This window comes from Thamnophis elegans, chromosome 3 (genome assembly GCF_009769535.1).
Source record: "Thamnophis elegans isolate rThaEle1 chromosome 3, rThaEle1.pri, whole genome shotgun sequence".
NCBI classification, from domain to species: Eukaryota; Metazoa; Chordata; class Lepidosauria; order Squamata; family Colubridae; genus Thamnophis; species Thamnophis elegans.
This window is the reverse complement of record NC_045543.1, coordinates 142089423-142105224: the sequence shown is the minus strand read 5'-3', so window position 1 is coordinate 142105224 and position 15802 is coordinate 142089423. Positions and strand designations below refer to the sequence as shown.

The 15802-nt window shown below is 47.3% G+C and overlaps 2 protein-coding genes across 2 annotated transcripts in view; both read right to left on the bottom strand.

Annotated features, from left to right (window-relative positions):
* The window catches only part of EPG5 (ectopic P-granules autophagy protein 5 homolog), a 109743-nt gene extending 104346 nt beyond the window's left edge, over positions 1-5397 (bottom strand). Inside the window, exon 1 of the mRNA XM_032213219.1 lies at positions 5282-5397. Within this exon, the coding sequence (XP_032069110.1) occupies positions 5282-5338 (57 nt within the window). The 5' untranslated portion in view covers positions 5339-5397. The remainder of the gene's footprint in view (positions 1-5281) is intronic.
* A 4741-nt stretch (positions 5398-10138) lies between these two features.
* PSTPIP2 (proline-serine-threonine phosphatase interacting protein 2) overlaps positions 10139-15802 on the bottom strand; it is a 54266-nt gene continuing 48602 nt past the window's right edge. The window contains exons 13-15 of the mRNA XM_032214494.1: positions 15099-15133; positions 13321-13383; positions 10139-11018 (exon numbers count right to left, since the gene is read on the bottom strand). Coding sequence (XP_032070385.1) covers positions 13331-13383; positions 15099-15133 — 88 coding nt within the window. The 3' untranslated portion in view covers positions 10139-11018; positions 13321-13330. The remainder of the gene's footprint in view (positions 11019-13320; positions 13384-15098; positions 15134-15802) is intronic.

Here is a 15802-nt window from a genome sequence, read left to right as displayed (position 1 = left end):
TTGCCATTGGGGCGGGATGGGAGGTTTTAGGCCGTGAGACGTGCGGCTTACCGGAGACTGGCGGCTCCGTCACGGTCCAGTCTGTGAGGGAAACACCTTGCACAGTAAAGAAAAACTTCTCACAAGTTTGAGAAGTTACCGTATTTTTCAGAGTATAAGACGCACCAGAGTATAAGACGCACCAAGGTTTTGAAGAGGCAAATTATATTTTAAAAAGTTTTTGCAATCTGCAAATCTCCCCAAAACTACCCGTTTTTCACAAAAACGTCCCCCCCCCTTTTTTCTGTAAGAAAAGGGCATGCATAGCCTTTAGGAGGCTTGTAGGGTGCTCCTGGAGTTTTTTGGCCAAAACTGACCAAAAAACGGCCCATTTTTTGCGAAAACGGGCTCGTTTTTTGTCCCCCCAAAAAAAGATAGCCTTTAGGAGGCTTTAAAGTGCTCCTGGGGGCTGGGGGGAGGGCAAAATTGAGCATAAAACTGCCAGTTTTTTGCTAATTTCTGCCCTCCCCAGCCCCCAGGATCTCTCTGAAAGCCACCTAAAAACTATGCACTGCCATTTTGGTGAAGGGGCGGGGTTTCAGGAGGCCAAAAATGCTGTATTCAGTATATAAGATGCACCCAGATTTTCAGCCTCTTTTTTGAGGGGAAAAAGGGGTGTCTTATACTCCGAAAAATACAGTAATTGCTCGCACTCGCGAGAAGTTTTTTTTTTTTTTACTATGCAAGGTGTTTCCCTGAAGAAGACTGGCCGAGAGACGCAACGAAGCTGTCGGGTGTCCGGTAAGACTCACGGCCCGGCCTGCCCCACCCCCAGCCCAACCTGCCACCCCCAAATTGCGCCCTATCTCGAGACGCATGGCTTACTGGAGACTGGCAGCTCTGTCGCATTACTCACCATTGTGTCCAAGGAAGCACCTTGTAAAAAAAAACCCTTCTCACGAGTTCAAGAAGTTTCACCGAACTCACGAGAAGGGTTTCTTTACGTGTTTTCCTGGGCACAATGGGTAGGAACGCGACGGAGCTGGGAAGGTAAGACACGCGTATCGCTTCTCGCTGCCAGAAAATAGCAATAGCAATAGCAGTAGACTTATATACCGCTTCATAGGCCTTTCAGGCCTCTCTAAGCGGTTTACAGAGAGTCAGCATATTGCCCCCAACAATCTGGGTCCTCATTTTACCCACCTCGGAAGGATGGAAGGCTGAGTCAACCCTGAGCCGGTGAGATTTGAACCGCTGACCTGCTGATCTAGCAGTAGCCTGCAGTGCTGCATTTAACCACTGCGCCACCTTCCCCGATAATATGGCCAAGGCCATATTTCAGGGGTTAACACAGCAATATAAAATAAAATGAAAACTTGAAAACGTAGTATTCACTAGTGTTTACATTTCCCCAGGTAAACACACCTTTGTGCTAGTAGCAAACAATTACAGATGTCTTGAAAAGACACACAGCAGCTGTTTCCAGGATATCCGGGGAGGAGAAAGGTGTGCGTTTGATAAAACGCCATTACTAGAAACTTCCCATTCAAACTGGTGCCCCCTCTGTTGAAGGGGTCTCAGCCACACCCCGTCCCTCCGTCAACCGCCATCCCTACAGGGAATCCCTTAACTTACAACCACCATTCAGCCCAAGGCGGTGGTTCAATGAATTGTGCCCCATTTGACAACGTCGTTCGCCACGGTCGTTAAGCGAATCGTGGCAGTTTGTAAGTGAATCGTGAGGTCATTAAGCAAATCTAGATCAGTGTTTCTCAACCTTGGCAACTTGAAGATGTCCGGACTTCAACTCCCAGAATTCCCCAGCCAGCATTCGCTGGCTGGGGAATTCTGGGAGTTGAAGTCCAGACATCTTCAAGTTGCCAAGGTTGAGAAACACTGATCTAGATAATCCCCTCTTGACCTTGTCAGAAGCTGGATGGGGAGGTCACAGAGGATGACTCACAAATAGATACATGGGAAAGAGCCATCATGATAGATACACACCTGTTGTCAGGTGTCTGGATTCTGATCACCTGACCATGGGGATGTGGCAACAGTTGTTAAGGGTGAAAATAGGTCGCACGTCATGTGTTCCAAGGCTGTTGAAACTTCAAATAGTCTCTAAAGCAGTGTTTCTCAACCTCGGTGACTTTAAGTCCTGTGGACTGCAATTCCCAGAATCCCCCAGCCACTGGTGCTGGCTGGGGAATTCTGAGAGTTGAAGTCCACAGGATTTAAAGTCGCCAAGGTTGAGAAACACTGCTCTAAAGGAATAGTTGTTAAGTCAAGGACTACTTGTAACACAAACAACAACAACAAAACACACATACACACAAAAGAAATGAAAACTACTCAGAAAAGCAAAATTCCCAGAGCAGACCCACTGCAAAAGGACTATCTAGGACTGTGAGAACTAACCTTTTTGTTGTCATGGGCCAAAAGCATGCATCTGTATCCATAATGCAATGCACATGTGAAACCTCCCCCACCTGCGCCCCCTAACCCCCTGTGCTTGTGTCCTGCCCCCGTGTATGTGCTGAGGACGCCCCACACACATGCACGCACGACCCCACGCACATGCGTACGTGACCTCCCCCTGCTTTCCCAGCCCCTGCACATGCGCACTGCCCCATCCCCCTTGCCCGTTTTTGGCTTCCGGGTTGCTGCAGGCAGCTTTCCAGGCCCAAAATGTGGTGTGGGGAGGCCTCCGCACCCCGTTTTGGGCCTGGAAGGCCTCCTGCACCAACCTGGAAGCCAAAATGGGGCATGGGAGGGCCACGTACGCCCCCTCTGAACCCCGTTTTGGGCTTGGAAGGCCTCCTGCAGCACCCCGGAAGCCAAAATGGGCCATGGGTGCGCCACGTACGCCCCCCTGAACCCTGTTTTGGGCCTGGAAGGCCTCCTGCAACAGGTCCTGGAGCTGCACCTGGAAGCCAAAACGGGGTGTGGGGGTACTGCGTGCAGCCCCAAAATGCAATGCGAGTGTCCCATCGTCCATGCGTCCCCCTGCGCATGTGTCCCACCCCTGCACATACACACAGATCCCCCGCATGTGCAGCAAGACCTGAGGACCAGCTGGCCAACGGGAGGTGCACATGCATGTGCGATGGAGCTGGGCTGGGCCGACGACTGGCATGCCCACAGAGACGGCTCTGTGTGCCACCTGTGGCTCTGGTGCCATAGGTTCGCCCTCCCGCATCTTAGGACTTCCTCTCCTCTGCTAGCAGACAAATGGACAGTCGGGTGTTTGAGTAAGATTAGCCCCCCCCCCAAAAAAATCCCATGGGATGTATGGGGAACGTGATCCCAGGTAGTCCTCAACTTACGACCAAAATTGAGCCCAATATTTCTATTGTTCAGACTGTGGCGAAGTTTCGCCCCCTTTTACAACCTTTCTTGCCACAGTTGTGAAGTGAATTCGCTGCGGATGTTAAATTAGCAACACGGTTGTTGAACGAATGTGGCTTGCCCGTTGTCAGAGAGTCACAAAAGGTAAATTATATAACACCCGGGAGTGTTTAGTGCCATTGTAACTTCAAACGGTCGCTAAACAAGGTGTTGTAAATCAAGGACTATCTGTCCCTCCCCCCCTCCCCTTTCATCCCAGACTGGCTGGGCTTCAGCATTACCAGATCACAAGGCGGCTTTTTTCCTCCCTCCATCGCTCTGCAAGAATGAGAATTTCTCCACCTGGGCCAGGGGAAGAAGGCTGGGACTTCAACTCCCAGCATGCCATGCTGGCTGGGGGAATTCTGGGAGTTGAAGTCCAGCCCTCTTGCCCTGGCCCAGGTGGAGACACACACAGCTGTGATGATTTTGCTCTCATGAAGACACACAGCTGTGATGACATCCAATTACAAGGCCAGGAGTGGCTTTTCAAGGCCACATTTACAACATGTGATCCAATTATGCTTTCTTTCTGGATGAGCCTCTAGCTCACCATTTGGGTGGGAGAGGCAGTGGAGCAATTCAATAAATGAAAATAAAATTTATATATATAAGTATGTGTATGTATAGATAATGTGTGTCTGTGTGTGTCTGTGTCTGTGTGTGTGTGTGTCTGTGTGTATATATATTACAGTTACAGTTATGTAACAAAAAGCACAAATACAACATATATATATATATATATATATATATATATATATATATATATATATATATATATATATATATATATATATACATACATATACATACACATATATATACATATACATACACACACATATATATACAAACATATATATATATATATATATATATATATAGGTCTCTAGTTGTTCGGGTTTTCTCCCGCGTAGAATTGGAGATGTCTTGGCCAAGACATCTCCAATTCTACGCGGGAGAAAACCCGAACAACTAGAGACCTACATACTAACACCCGCGAAAACCTCAGAAAACATATATATATGTGTATATATATATATATATATATATATATATATATATATATATATATATATATATATATATATACACACACACAGACACACATATACACAAATATATACATATAAGTGTGTGTGTGTATATACATATATATATACATACATACACATTCATATACACATACACACACATATACACACACATATACATATATGTGTGTGTATACATATATATATACATACATACACATTCATATACACACACACATACACACACATATATACATACATACATACATATAGTTTGTGTATGTATGTATATGTGTGTATGTGTATGTATATGTATATGTGTGTGTGTGTGTGTGTGTGTATGTATGTATACGATAGACAGGAAGGGAAAGGAAGGAAGGAAGGGAGGGAGGGAGGGAGGGAGGGAGGAAGGAAGGAAGGATGGAAGGAAGGAGAAATATCACAGCTCCTCATTAAGAGGAGCCAATAGAACCTCCATGGCCAGGAGCAGTCTATCTTACTGAGCCCTTGAAATGATATTTCTGGGCTTCACGCACCTCCCCCCCCCCACAGCCAAAGGGGGAAATCTGAGGGTGGGATTACAACTCCCAGCATCCACAGCTGGGCTACCCTTTGCCTTTGGTTGGCTGGGGGGGGTGAACCCTCCTTTCTCTATCTACCCCTCCCCCTAACTGTACTCCCAATGGCTGGTAGGGAAGAGGAGAGTTTAAGCCCCCGGCGGGAGCGATGGGACTTGTAGTCCACCCCATCGACGCCCGCTGGGAACCATGGGCTCCGTGGTCCGACCCATCATTCAAAGCGGATAGTTAGGATGGGTTACCAAAAAGGGGGGGGGGGCTTCCTGGTAGGGGATGATGAGTGTTGTAGTCCCCCGGGGTTACCTTCGCTCTGGACCGGCTGGTCTTGCTCCGGCTGCGGGGCTTCACCGCCTCCTCCATCCGCTCGGCTCCTTCTTCCTCCGGGCTTGTTGTTTCTGCGGTGCCCGAAGAGGCGGAGGGGTGGGGGCGTGGTCAAGGTCACGTGATCGAAAAGGCGGGGGGCCCTAGACGCAGGAAAGGGAAGAGGCGCCAACCAAACGGCAACTTCTGCGTCCCAATCCGAGGAGAAGGTTAATTTCTCCCCCCCCCCATCACTTTGGCTCCTCCGAATGCGTAGCCACGCCCTCCTCTGAATTCAGCCTTGCTTTCCTCCAATCACAGAGCCCGGAACAGGGACGGACTTCAATTCCCAGGATTCCCCAGTCAGAAGGGCTGGATTCTGAACACTGAATTCAGAGCAGAGAATTCTGGGAGTTGAAGTCCAGGGCTTTCAAGATTCAGAAATATTGCTTAAAACACCCCTAGAAGTGAATTATGTAGTGATGCTCACCTGTTATAAGGTGGCAGAGAATGGAATGGAATGGAACAGAATAGAATAGAATTCTGAATGGAATGGGAAGAGAAGAGAAGAGTTGAGTTGGAAGGGACCTTGGAGGTCTTCTAGTCCAACCCCCTGCTTAGGCAAGAAACCCTACACTATTTCAGACAAATGGCTATCCAACATCTTCTTAAAAACTTCCAGTGTTGGAGCATTCATAACTTCTGGAGGCAGGTTGTTCCACTAGTTAATTGTTCTCACTGTCAGGAAATTTCTCCTTAGTTCTAAGTTGCTTCTCCCCTTGATTAGTTTCCACCCATTGCTTCTTGTCCTGTCTTCAGGTGCTTTGGAGAATAGCTTGACTCCCTCTTCTTTGTGGCAGCCCTGGAGATATCGGAACTTTACCAGTTTCTGCTTATAGGGACAGCTCAGCAAGCTGGCGGGGCTGCTTGGATGGGAGACCACCGGGAAATCCTAGGCCCGGCTGATTTAATTTGAAAACAAAGGGGAAGACGTGGGAAACTGTTCCCGTGTTTGTTTCTGAGAAAACTCTCTGAATTTCTCCCTAAAATCAGCAGAGTCAATTTGAGTTGAAGGCAAATTGGCTTCTTTGATCTTTAGCCCCACTTTGAGCTTTTTGGGAATGTGGGCAATGAAGGACTGTCCCACTTCGTGGATGTATACAAGTGTGAGGAAATCAATGAAAAAAATAAGGTTTGCATTAGTTTTGACATTTTAATGTTATTCATTTGCGACGATGTAAGATCATTGCTTCTCTTTCAGCCATCTGCAGGCTCCATCAATTTTGCAAGCCAGCACTGGGGAAAATATGCTCCTCTACACTTTTTAAGTCTACCGACTTTCTTCTCCACCAATCACCATCGAGGAAGGGAGTCCTGCGAAGTCATAACATTGCAACGTGGAAGAGCGACCCCTGGCGGTTCGGGTGGGAAAGGCAAAGCCGTTCCTCCTTTAAAACAAGCGTTTCCAATTTCTTTTCGGATTTTCGGCCCTGCTTATGCAAATTCTTAATGTGCAATTTTATAGTCCTAGAGCGCATCTATTTTCTTGGCCTATGTGATTTCCAGCCCAATAGCACATCTGGAGGGAACTAGTCAGGGGTTGGTTCCTGCCAGTTCTAACCTCTTCTATAGAAGAGGTTCCACAAATCTACAGTGCCATTTAGAACCGGTTCCAGCTCCCTCCCCCCCCCCCCCCCCCCGCTTCCGCACATCATCAAGATGAAGAGCGAGAGGAGGGATTCTGGGAGTTGAAGTCCACAAGTCTTAAAGCTGTCAAGTTTGAACACCCCTGGGGTTTTTTTTTTCCTAAAGGGTTAGGGGTGCAAGGGTCTTGTAACTTGACAGCTTTAAGACTTGCACACTTCAATGCCAGAGTTCCTGAGCCAACATGACTGGAGAAGGAATTCTGGGAGTTGAAGTCCACAAGTCTTAAAGCTGTCAAGTTTGAACACCCCTGGGTTTTTTTTTCCTAAAGGGTTAGGAGTGGAAGAGTCTTGTAACTTGACAGCTTTAAGACTTGTGCGCTTCAAATGCCAGAGTTCCTTAGCCAACATTTTGGTTGCTAAGCAAAAGCGTTGTTAAGTGAGTTTCACCACATTTTACAAGTTGGCCATGCCCACCCAATCACATGACTGTCAAGCCACTCCCACTCGGTCACATGGCTGTCAAGCCACTCCCACTCGGTCACATGGCTGACAAGCCACTCCCACTCAGTCACATGGCTGGCAAGCCACTCCCACCCAGTCACATGGCCAGCAAGCCACTCCCACCCAGTCACATGACCGGCAAGCCGCTCCCACAAAGCAGGCCACACCTACAGAAGTAGTTCTAAAAAATTTTGAAACCCTTACTCCCTTAAAGGTAAGTGAGAGGAGGAAAAAGGGAGAAGAAAGATGGGAAGAGAAGGATAGGAGAGAGGGTAAGGGGTGAAGATGAGAAGGATAAGGAGGAGTGGATTGTAGAGAGAGGAGCAGTGGAAAGGGAGGGGAAGTAGAGTAGGAAAGGATGATGGAGGGAAGATAGAAAGTTGGAGGGTGGTAGAAGAAAGAGGTGTATGGAGAGCAGAAGAGCTATAATGGGTTTTTAATTTTCTGTGTATTGTTGACAAGAGGAACTGATGTAATTATTATTTAATACTATATTATACGGGCTATGTATAGTATACATGTGAGTCAGGGGTGGGTTTCTCGCCCCGTTCCAACCGGTTCGGTTGGAACGGGGCTGGCGGCGTCCTCGTGCACGCGCGTGGTGCACGCATGCGTACTAGCGTCTGTACGATGCTCCAGCTGCTCCTGGAGGATCGCGCAGGCGCTGTATGCGTCCTGCGCATGCGTGGAAGTGCAGAACTCGTCAAAACCGGGTAAGGAGCGCGGGCGGGCGGGTGGGCCCTTCGCCGTTCTCGGAAGTTACTTACTTCCAGGTTCACCGACCAACCGGTTCGCAGGGACCGCCGCGAACCGGTTGAAACCCACCCCTGATGTGAGTGTGTGTTATGAAAATGAAAATAAAAAATATTCATGGGGAAAAAAATTTTGAAACCCACCACTGGTTTTTTTGGCAATCCATGGAAGTTATTTTCCATGCCGGTCCTTCGTAGAAAATTAGGCAGCGTTAAGATTGCTCTCCCCACCGGCATTCCTGTCTCTCACGTGGGTCATGGCAGAAAAAGAATGGACATTGCAGGAGCCAAACTGCCTGCTTTGTGGTGTTCTTTTCGATGTGGATTGGGGTGTGTTGATGGTTGGCTTTTAACACATTGGCTGTTGTTTGCTTGTTCTGCTCAGCCTCGCCTTCTAAGTACTTGATAGCAAGGATGGGAGTGAAAAATATTAGCAACCGGTTCTCTGCCCAGTTGCTGGGTGTGCGTGGCCTACTCGGCCTCCTGCACCATGGCTGGGGGGGGGTGTTTTTGCCCTCCCCAGGCTCCGGAGGCTTTCCTTGAGCCTCCAGGAAGGCAAATCCCCCCCCCCCAGGCTCCAGAGGCCAGAAACGGGCTCGGTTACGGACTTCCAGGAGATCCGTTTTTCCCCCTCGGTGCCTCCACACAGGCCCTGCATTTACCTGGCATGATGAAGGGCCACATGGATACTCCTGGGAGGGAGGGCGTGGCCAGCCAGTGCTTGCAACTATCAGTTCACGAATCAGATGTTAACATCCATTTCACCCGAACCGGTTGGAACTGGCTGAATCCCACCCCTGCTTGATAGTTTGGTGGTAAATCAGCATTCCTGTTGACCGACGAGGGGCCTGTTTCCCAGGATTCAATCACCTCCCTGGGTTTTTTTGTACCTGCTCGTCCGACAATCTTAGTAGCAGCAAAATTGAATGTGTGCCCTTGTTCATTGCAGCGTGAGGCTACCAATGAGTTTGGGTCTCCTCATCGGACCATTCACTTGTGTTCTTGCAATCTGGTGCTCAGCTTCCTCCGGGTCTGTCCTGCATAGTGACAGGGGCAATCCATGCAGGGGATCCGGTAGATTACATTGGAAGTCTCCCACTTCCAAGCGATCTTTCCAATGCCTAATTTGTCCTCATATGATAGTCTCTGGTCAATGTGCGATACCCACTTGCAGATCTCAAGCAAGCAAAAGGACAGCCATCAACACACCCCAATCGACACCTTAAAAAACCCACTTACAACAGGCACTATGAATATCACACACAGAACAGCACACTTGTTGGTGCGCTTCGTTTTTCTTGCAGACATTTCATTACCAAACTAGGTAATATCATCCCTGGTAGTAAACAGTGTGTTTGTTCTCAATTTCCATACAATGGTTGTTCTTGATAAAGAAACCACCAAAAATACTCCCACCACCACCAACACTGACAGGGCAAGCTACTTGTATGTAAACTGAGAACAAAACCCCGCACCCTTGTAGCACTGATGATGTCACATAGTTTGGTGACGAGATGTCTAAACAACCTCACAGTTCAAACCTGAAAAAAGCTGGGAAAAGTTTCCTAAATTAACGGAGCCCACTTATGCCCAACAAAGCCCACAGAACACAGTTTAATATTAATTGTTTTTTTTCCTCTCCTAAAATAATTCTTAGAATTCACCTTCCAAAAATTAAAATAGTACAATAGAAATGGGGGGGGGGGGGGATTAAAAGTATGGATGGCAAAAAAAAAAAAAAAATCCAGAGAGAAATCCTGCAGCAACCTGATTTGGCTTCCAGAAATTTCCCTAAGTATGTAATATAGCAGCCGCACATTTTCTGATGAGGACTAGAGACTTGCTTTTAACTAAAAAAAAGTTTCACAGGCTGCTGACCCCGCACCATCACCATTCGAAAGTCCAGGAAAGAATTAACCTGGATGTTACTGCAATTCCCACATAGATTGATTCCCGAGTCATTTGCAGACAAATCAGTATTTTAATTATTATTGCTCATTGAATCTTTCTTGTTGAATCAGGAAGGGTCCATTTGCTTGAGATTTCACTGGGTTTTAGCCAAGACTAAAAAGCAAAAAGGAAGGTACACAGTAAAACATAACAGAGTTGGTGTCTTGGAGGTCATCTAGTCCAACCCCCTGCTCACGCAGGAGGCCTGGACTAAGGATTCAAACCGCCGAACTGCCGACCTTTCCGATCGACAAGCTCAGTGTCTTAGCCACTGAGCCTGGTAATCAGACCTCTGTAAGCTTTCCCAGCGCTCTCCAAGAGAATTAAGGAAGATCTAAGAATGAAAGCCAATGCATCGGGATTGTCTTGTTCCATCCTCACAACACCCCTGTGAGGTAGGTCAGGTTAAAAACTGCAGTGTTTCCCAAGACACCCAATTTTAAGGTAACTCACCCATACGTGTAATCCTTTCGATGTCAAACCCCTTCCCCTTTTACAAATTAAAGAGGCAGGGGGGGAGTACAAGGATGTGGCCAAAAAAAGGCTAGATTGTGGCTGTGATGATGCAGTTGATGCTACAGCCGCCATCTTGACTTTTTTTATATATATAACACTTTTTATCCCTTCCTTCAAACGAATAAAACAACAGGATATTGACGTTATTTGCCAGGAAATTAGCATTCTCTCGGTGCTTTTCGGCTGTGGAGGGCAACCATCCTCCACCCCTCCAAAATGTTCTCTTTGGATTGTGCTTTTAAAATAATAATGGCTGCACCCCCCCCCCAAAAAAAGAGCAAAACTCCATTTGGGGGAACGTAGAGGGAGACAGCTTTCAAAATGCTGCCGTTCCGTTCCTCATAGAGGTATCGTCCATTGAAAAACCCCCGAGATCTAGAGGGAGGAAAAAGATCAGAGAGTGAGGAGAATACAGACGGGATTCACCTACAGGCAGTCCTCAATTTACGACCACAATCGAGCCCAACATTTCTTGTCGCTAAGTGAGACATTGGTTAAGTGGGTTTTTGCTCCGTTTTACAAACCTTTCTTGCCCTAAATCAGGGATGGCTAACCTTTTTGTCATTGCGTGCCGAAAGCGCGCATATTCGCACGCAACAGTACGTGCACAACCAATATACAATGAGCGCACGACCCCCCCTATGCACCCCGCCCCCTGTGCATGCACATTCTACTTCCCGCGCTCCCCTGCACATACGCATGTGACTCCCTGTGCCCCATTTTGGGCATGGAGGCCTCTCTGCAGCCTGGGACCAAAAAATGTTCCCCCTCTGCCCTCCGCGCATGCACGCATGACTTCCCCTCTCTCCCTACACAGGCACACACGATTCCACGCAGGCACGCATGTCTCCGTGTGCACCCCCCCCCCGCACATGCGTAGCAGAGACCTAAAATCAGCTGGCCGACGAGAGGCACATGTGCATGCGCTGTGGAGCTAATCTGGGGCAACGCTCATGCGCCCACAGAAAGGGGCCTAGGTGCCACCTGTGAAATGTGTATCAGAAGTTCGCCATCATGAGCCGAGGTGGCGCAGTGGTTAGGGTGCAGTACTGCAGGCCACTTTAGCTGACTGCGATCTGCAGTTCAGCGGTTCAAATCTCACCGGTCAAGGTCGACTCAGCTTTCCATCCTTCCGAGGTGGGTGAATGAGGACCCAGGCAACTTGACCCAGGGGGCAAGTTGCTAACTCAATTTGCTAAAAAAAATTGTAAACCCGCTTAGAGGGGGCTGAAGCCCTATGAATCGGTATATAAGTCTGATTAATAAATAAATAAATAAAATGTTAAGTAAATGACTGCAATTGCTAAATTAGGAACACATTTGGTAAGTGAATCTGGATTTTTCCATTGTTCGTCAGAAGGTCGCAAAAGGGATCACAGGCCCCTGGGACACTACAACTGTCATAACTATGAGTCCCTTGCCAAAATTCTGATTTGGATCGTGTGACCATGGGGATGCTTCAACGGTCGTTAAGTGTGAAAAATGGTCATAAGTCTTTTTCTCCCAGTGCCCGTGTAACTTTGAAGATCACTAAATAAACTGTTGTTAAGTCAAGGACTACCTGTGCTAAACTAAGCCATGATCTGTGATTTGCGGATCAAAACACAGGTTTACATTTTGTGGTAAGCCAAGATCCCATGCTTCCAATTGTAAGAGTTGAATTCTTGCCTTAAGGTAAGTCCAGATTGAGCAAACCGTATTTAGGGAGATTAATACAATATGTTAGTTTATGGTTTAGCGTCGTGCATTAAACTGGCCGTGCTCTTTGTAAACTATGGTTTATGACGAGGGCTGAGTGTGCAATCAGCAATCTTGTTTATTTGTACATACGAATCGTCAGTTCAACCATAACTTCACACATTTCAAGCAACTTGCGGGACTTCAATTCACTTTGCCTGAAACCTATAGAGCAGGGGTGACAAACTCAAGGCCCACGGGCCAGATGTGGCCATGGGGTTCTTGAATCTGGTCCCTAGGGCCGGCCAGCAAATAGCAAAGGATTGGCCTGCGGTGCCCAGTTGCCCGTACCCTGTTTTGGCTGGGAGGGTGCTGCAGGAGGCACCTGTTCTGTTCAAATCCAGTTTGACCTCCTGGCGTAGAGTTTCCTGTGTGAGCAAGGGGTTGGACTAGAGGATCTCAGGTCCCTTCCAACGCTATTATTGGGGTTGGCTGGCTGGGGAATTCTGGAATGTAAGTCCAGACATCTTATTTTGGGTTGGCTGGCTGGGAATTCTGGGAATTGAAGTCAGACATCTTATTTTGGGTTGGCCGGCTGGGGATTCTGGGATTGAAGTCCACACATCTTATTTTGGGTTGGCCGGCTGGGGAATTCTGGAAATTGAGTCCACACATCTTATTTGGGTTGGCTGGCTGGGAATTCTGGGAATTGAAGTCCAGACATCTTATTTTGGTTTGGCTGGCTGGGGAATTCTGGGAATTGAAGTCCACACATTTTATTTTGGGTTGGCTGGCTGGGGAATTCTGGGAATTGAAGTCCACACATTTTATTTTGGGTTGGCTGGCTGGGGAATTCTGGGAATTGAAGTCCACACATCTTAAAGTTGAAAAACACTGCCTTAAGATGTTGTATTAAACACAAACATTCTGTATTATCCTATTCCAGTAATATGCCTAATTAGATAAGCACTTAAGTTCCTTTCTAAATGACCAAACTTACCATCTCTGGGCTAGTGAGGGTGAATTAAGGTATACCCATCCACAGAAGCATAGTTAGCTTCCCCTATAAAAACAAAGGTGACAATTAATCCACAAGGTAAAATGTCTGAAGCTAAATTTAAAACATACTTGATTAACCACAACGTGGGTAAGAACAAAAGAACCACCATTTAGGAACTATCAGGCAGGGGTAAAGTCTGCTAATTAAGATGAGGAGATTCACAAAATGTTTATTGCAAACAGCTGGAGGCAATTCAAATCAAAGGTGGGGAACTAAACCACATCATTTAAAGGATCCAAAATTAACCCTTCCCTCCCTTGAAGCTGCTCTTTGTCCACAATGCAGGTAGTCCTCAACCTTTCGACCCGCTTTAAGTCACCGTGGTCATTAAGCAGATCATCACGTGACCGATTCCTGATTTTATGACATATTTTTGCAAGGGTTCTTAAATGAATCACCAGGGTTGTTAAGGGAAGTCATTGTCAGCCATGGGCCTTTTTGCTGGAAACCGGAAGTAAACGCCAGTTTCCCGCCAAAAAAACCCCGGCATAAACCATGATCACCTACTTGGATGCTGCAAATGGTTGTAATGTGGTTTGACTGCCGAATGGCCAAAATGTGATCATGACAAGAGAGAGGAGGGGAGGAGGAGGGAGGGAGGGAGGGAGGGATGGAGAGAGAGAGAGAGGGCAGCCGTTGACTCTGGGTCACAAAAAGTACCTTTTGAGTCCGTTGTAACAGTCGCTACGCGGCCGTTATCAGTTGAGGACTAGCTGCATGGGAAATTTTCATGCACCTGTTTTCCATAATGTTGGGGGAAGCAGAAGGGGATGGAGAAATTAAATCTCTGCCTTCCTTCCATCACAAGTTCTCTCTCTCTCCTCGCTCAATTTCCATTTTTAACAAGGCTGGAATTCTGCTTCAAAGTTCTCCATCCGTGGTCCAGAATTGTTATCCTGCCAGTTCGGTCTGGTTCGACCCGATGGAAATCGTGGCTGGCCACACCCACCCCTCCCCGGCTCTATGCTATCCCATTTAGGCACTTTCTTTATCCAAGGTACATGCGTGGAAGCCTGGTGCGCATGCGCAGACGTTCACATTTGCGAACCGGTAGGGAAGCTAAGGAAATACCACCCCTGCTGTGGGTCCCCAATTTAAAAAAGATGGAAGACCCAGGGTGGTACAAGGCTGTGGGCGAAATCTATTTTTTTTTTACTGCCGGTTCTGTGGGCGTGGCTTGGTGGGGGTTGGCTTAGTGGCATCATGTGACCGGGTGGGTGTGGCTATGTAGTCATGTAACTGGGGGATCAAAAGACAGGAACTCACTTTAACAATGTCTTGCTGCAGCAAGGTGGACTAGATGACCTCCAGATCTCTTCCAGCCCTGGATTATCCTCTAAAGCTGAGTCTAGTGCCAGGTTTATAGTCCTTCCTGCCTCTCCTTATTCCTTCCCTCCCTCCCTTTTGTTTTTCTTTCTTTCTCCCCTTCTTTCTTTCCCTTCTTTCCTTCCTTCCTTCCTTTCACAGCATCCCCCACCCCATTTTTGGCCTAGCAGGCCTCAGGGAAGCCTGATGGGAGCAAAAACGGACCCCTTACTCCACCCCGTGTTTCTGGAGAACCTGTAGTTTAAAAAAATGCTTAAAAAGTTTATTTTTTAAAGTTGCGAAGTTCAGCTGTATGACGTGCGATCTTCGGAACGTTTTTTTAAAACCTTATTTTAGTATTTTTTTACTAGCTGTTTGGGTAATATTTCACCTCTGGTGCAAGGTTTACTCACCTGTATCGCTGGAAGGGATAGGCATCTGGGGTCTCCTGCAGAGGAAAAGAGATGCAGGTAAATCCGTCCTCCAGGCAACTCGGTTACGCCGAGCCAGCACAACTAACTCTTAAGCAAGTCCTCAACAGAGGACACGACACTCATCCTAAGTACGGGCAGTCCTTGAATAACGGCCACAGTTGGGTCCCAAAATTTCTGTCCCAAAGCAAGACAGCTATTAAGCAAGCTTTTGCTCCATTTTACGAGCTTTATTGCCTCCGTCGTATAAGTGAATCCCTGCAGTGGTTTAGTTAGTAGCGCGCTTCCACCGTTTGCGACATGGACTTATCAGGTCACAAAGGAGATCGCATGACCCATAAATATGGGCCAGTTGCCAAGCTTCCGGCTTTGATCATGTGACTATGGGTTGCTACAAAGGTCGTAAGTGTGAATAACCATTACACAACTACCTGTATATGACAGGATGCATTTTGGCTCTCCCTTCTTTGTTTTTTTTACGGGCTGTAAGTTGCCCAAAGGAAGAAGCTTGTAGACATAAGTCTAGGAGTAGTGCATTTTTAATTACTCAAAGATAGATTCTTGGCAGAAAACTATGATGTTAGCATAAGCAGGGTCATCAATCCATGGCTCTGGAGCCGCATGTGGCTCTTTCATCCCTCTGCTGCAGCTCCCTGTCGCCGGTTGCGCCACAATTGATAGGGCTT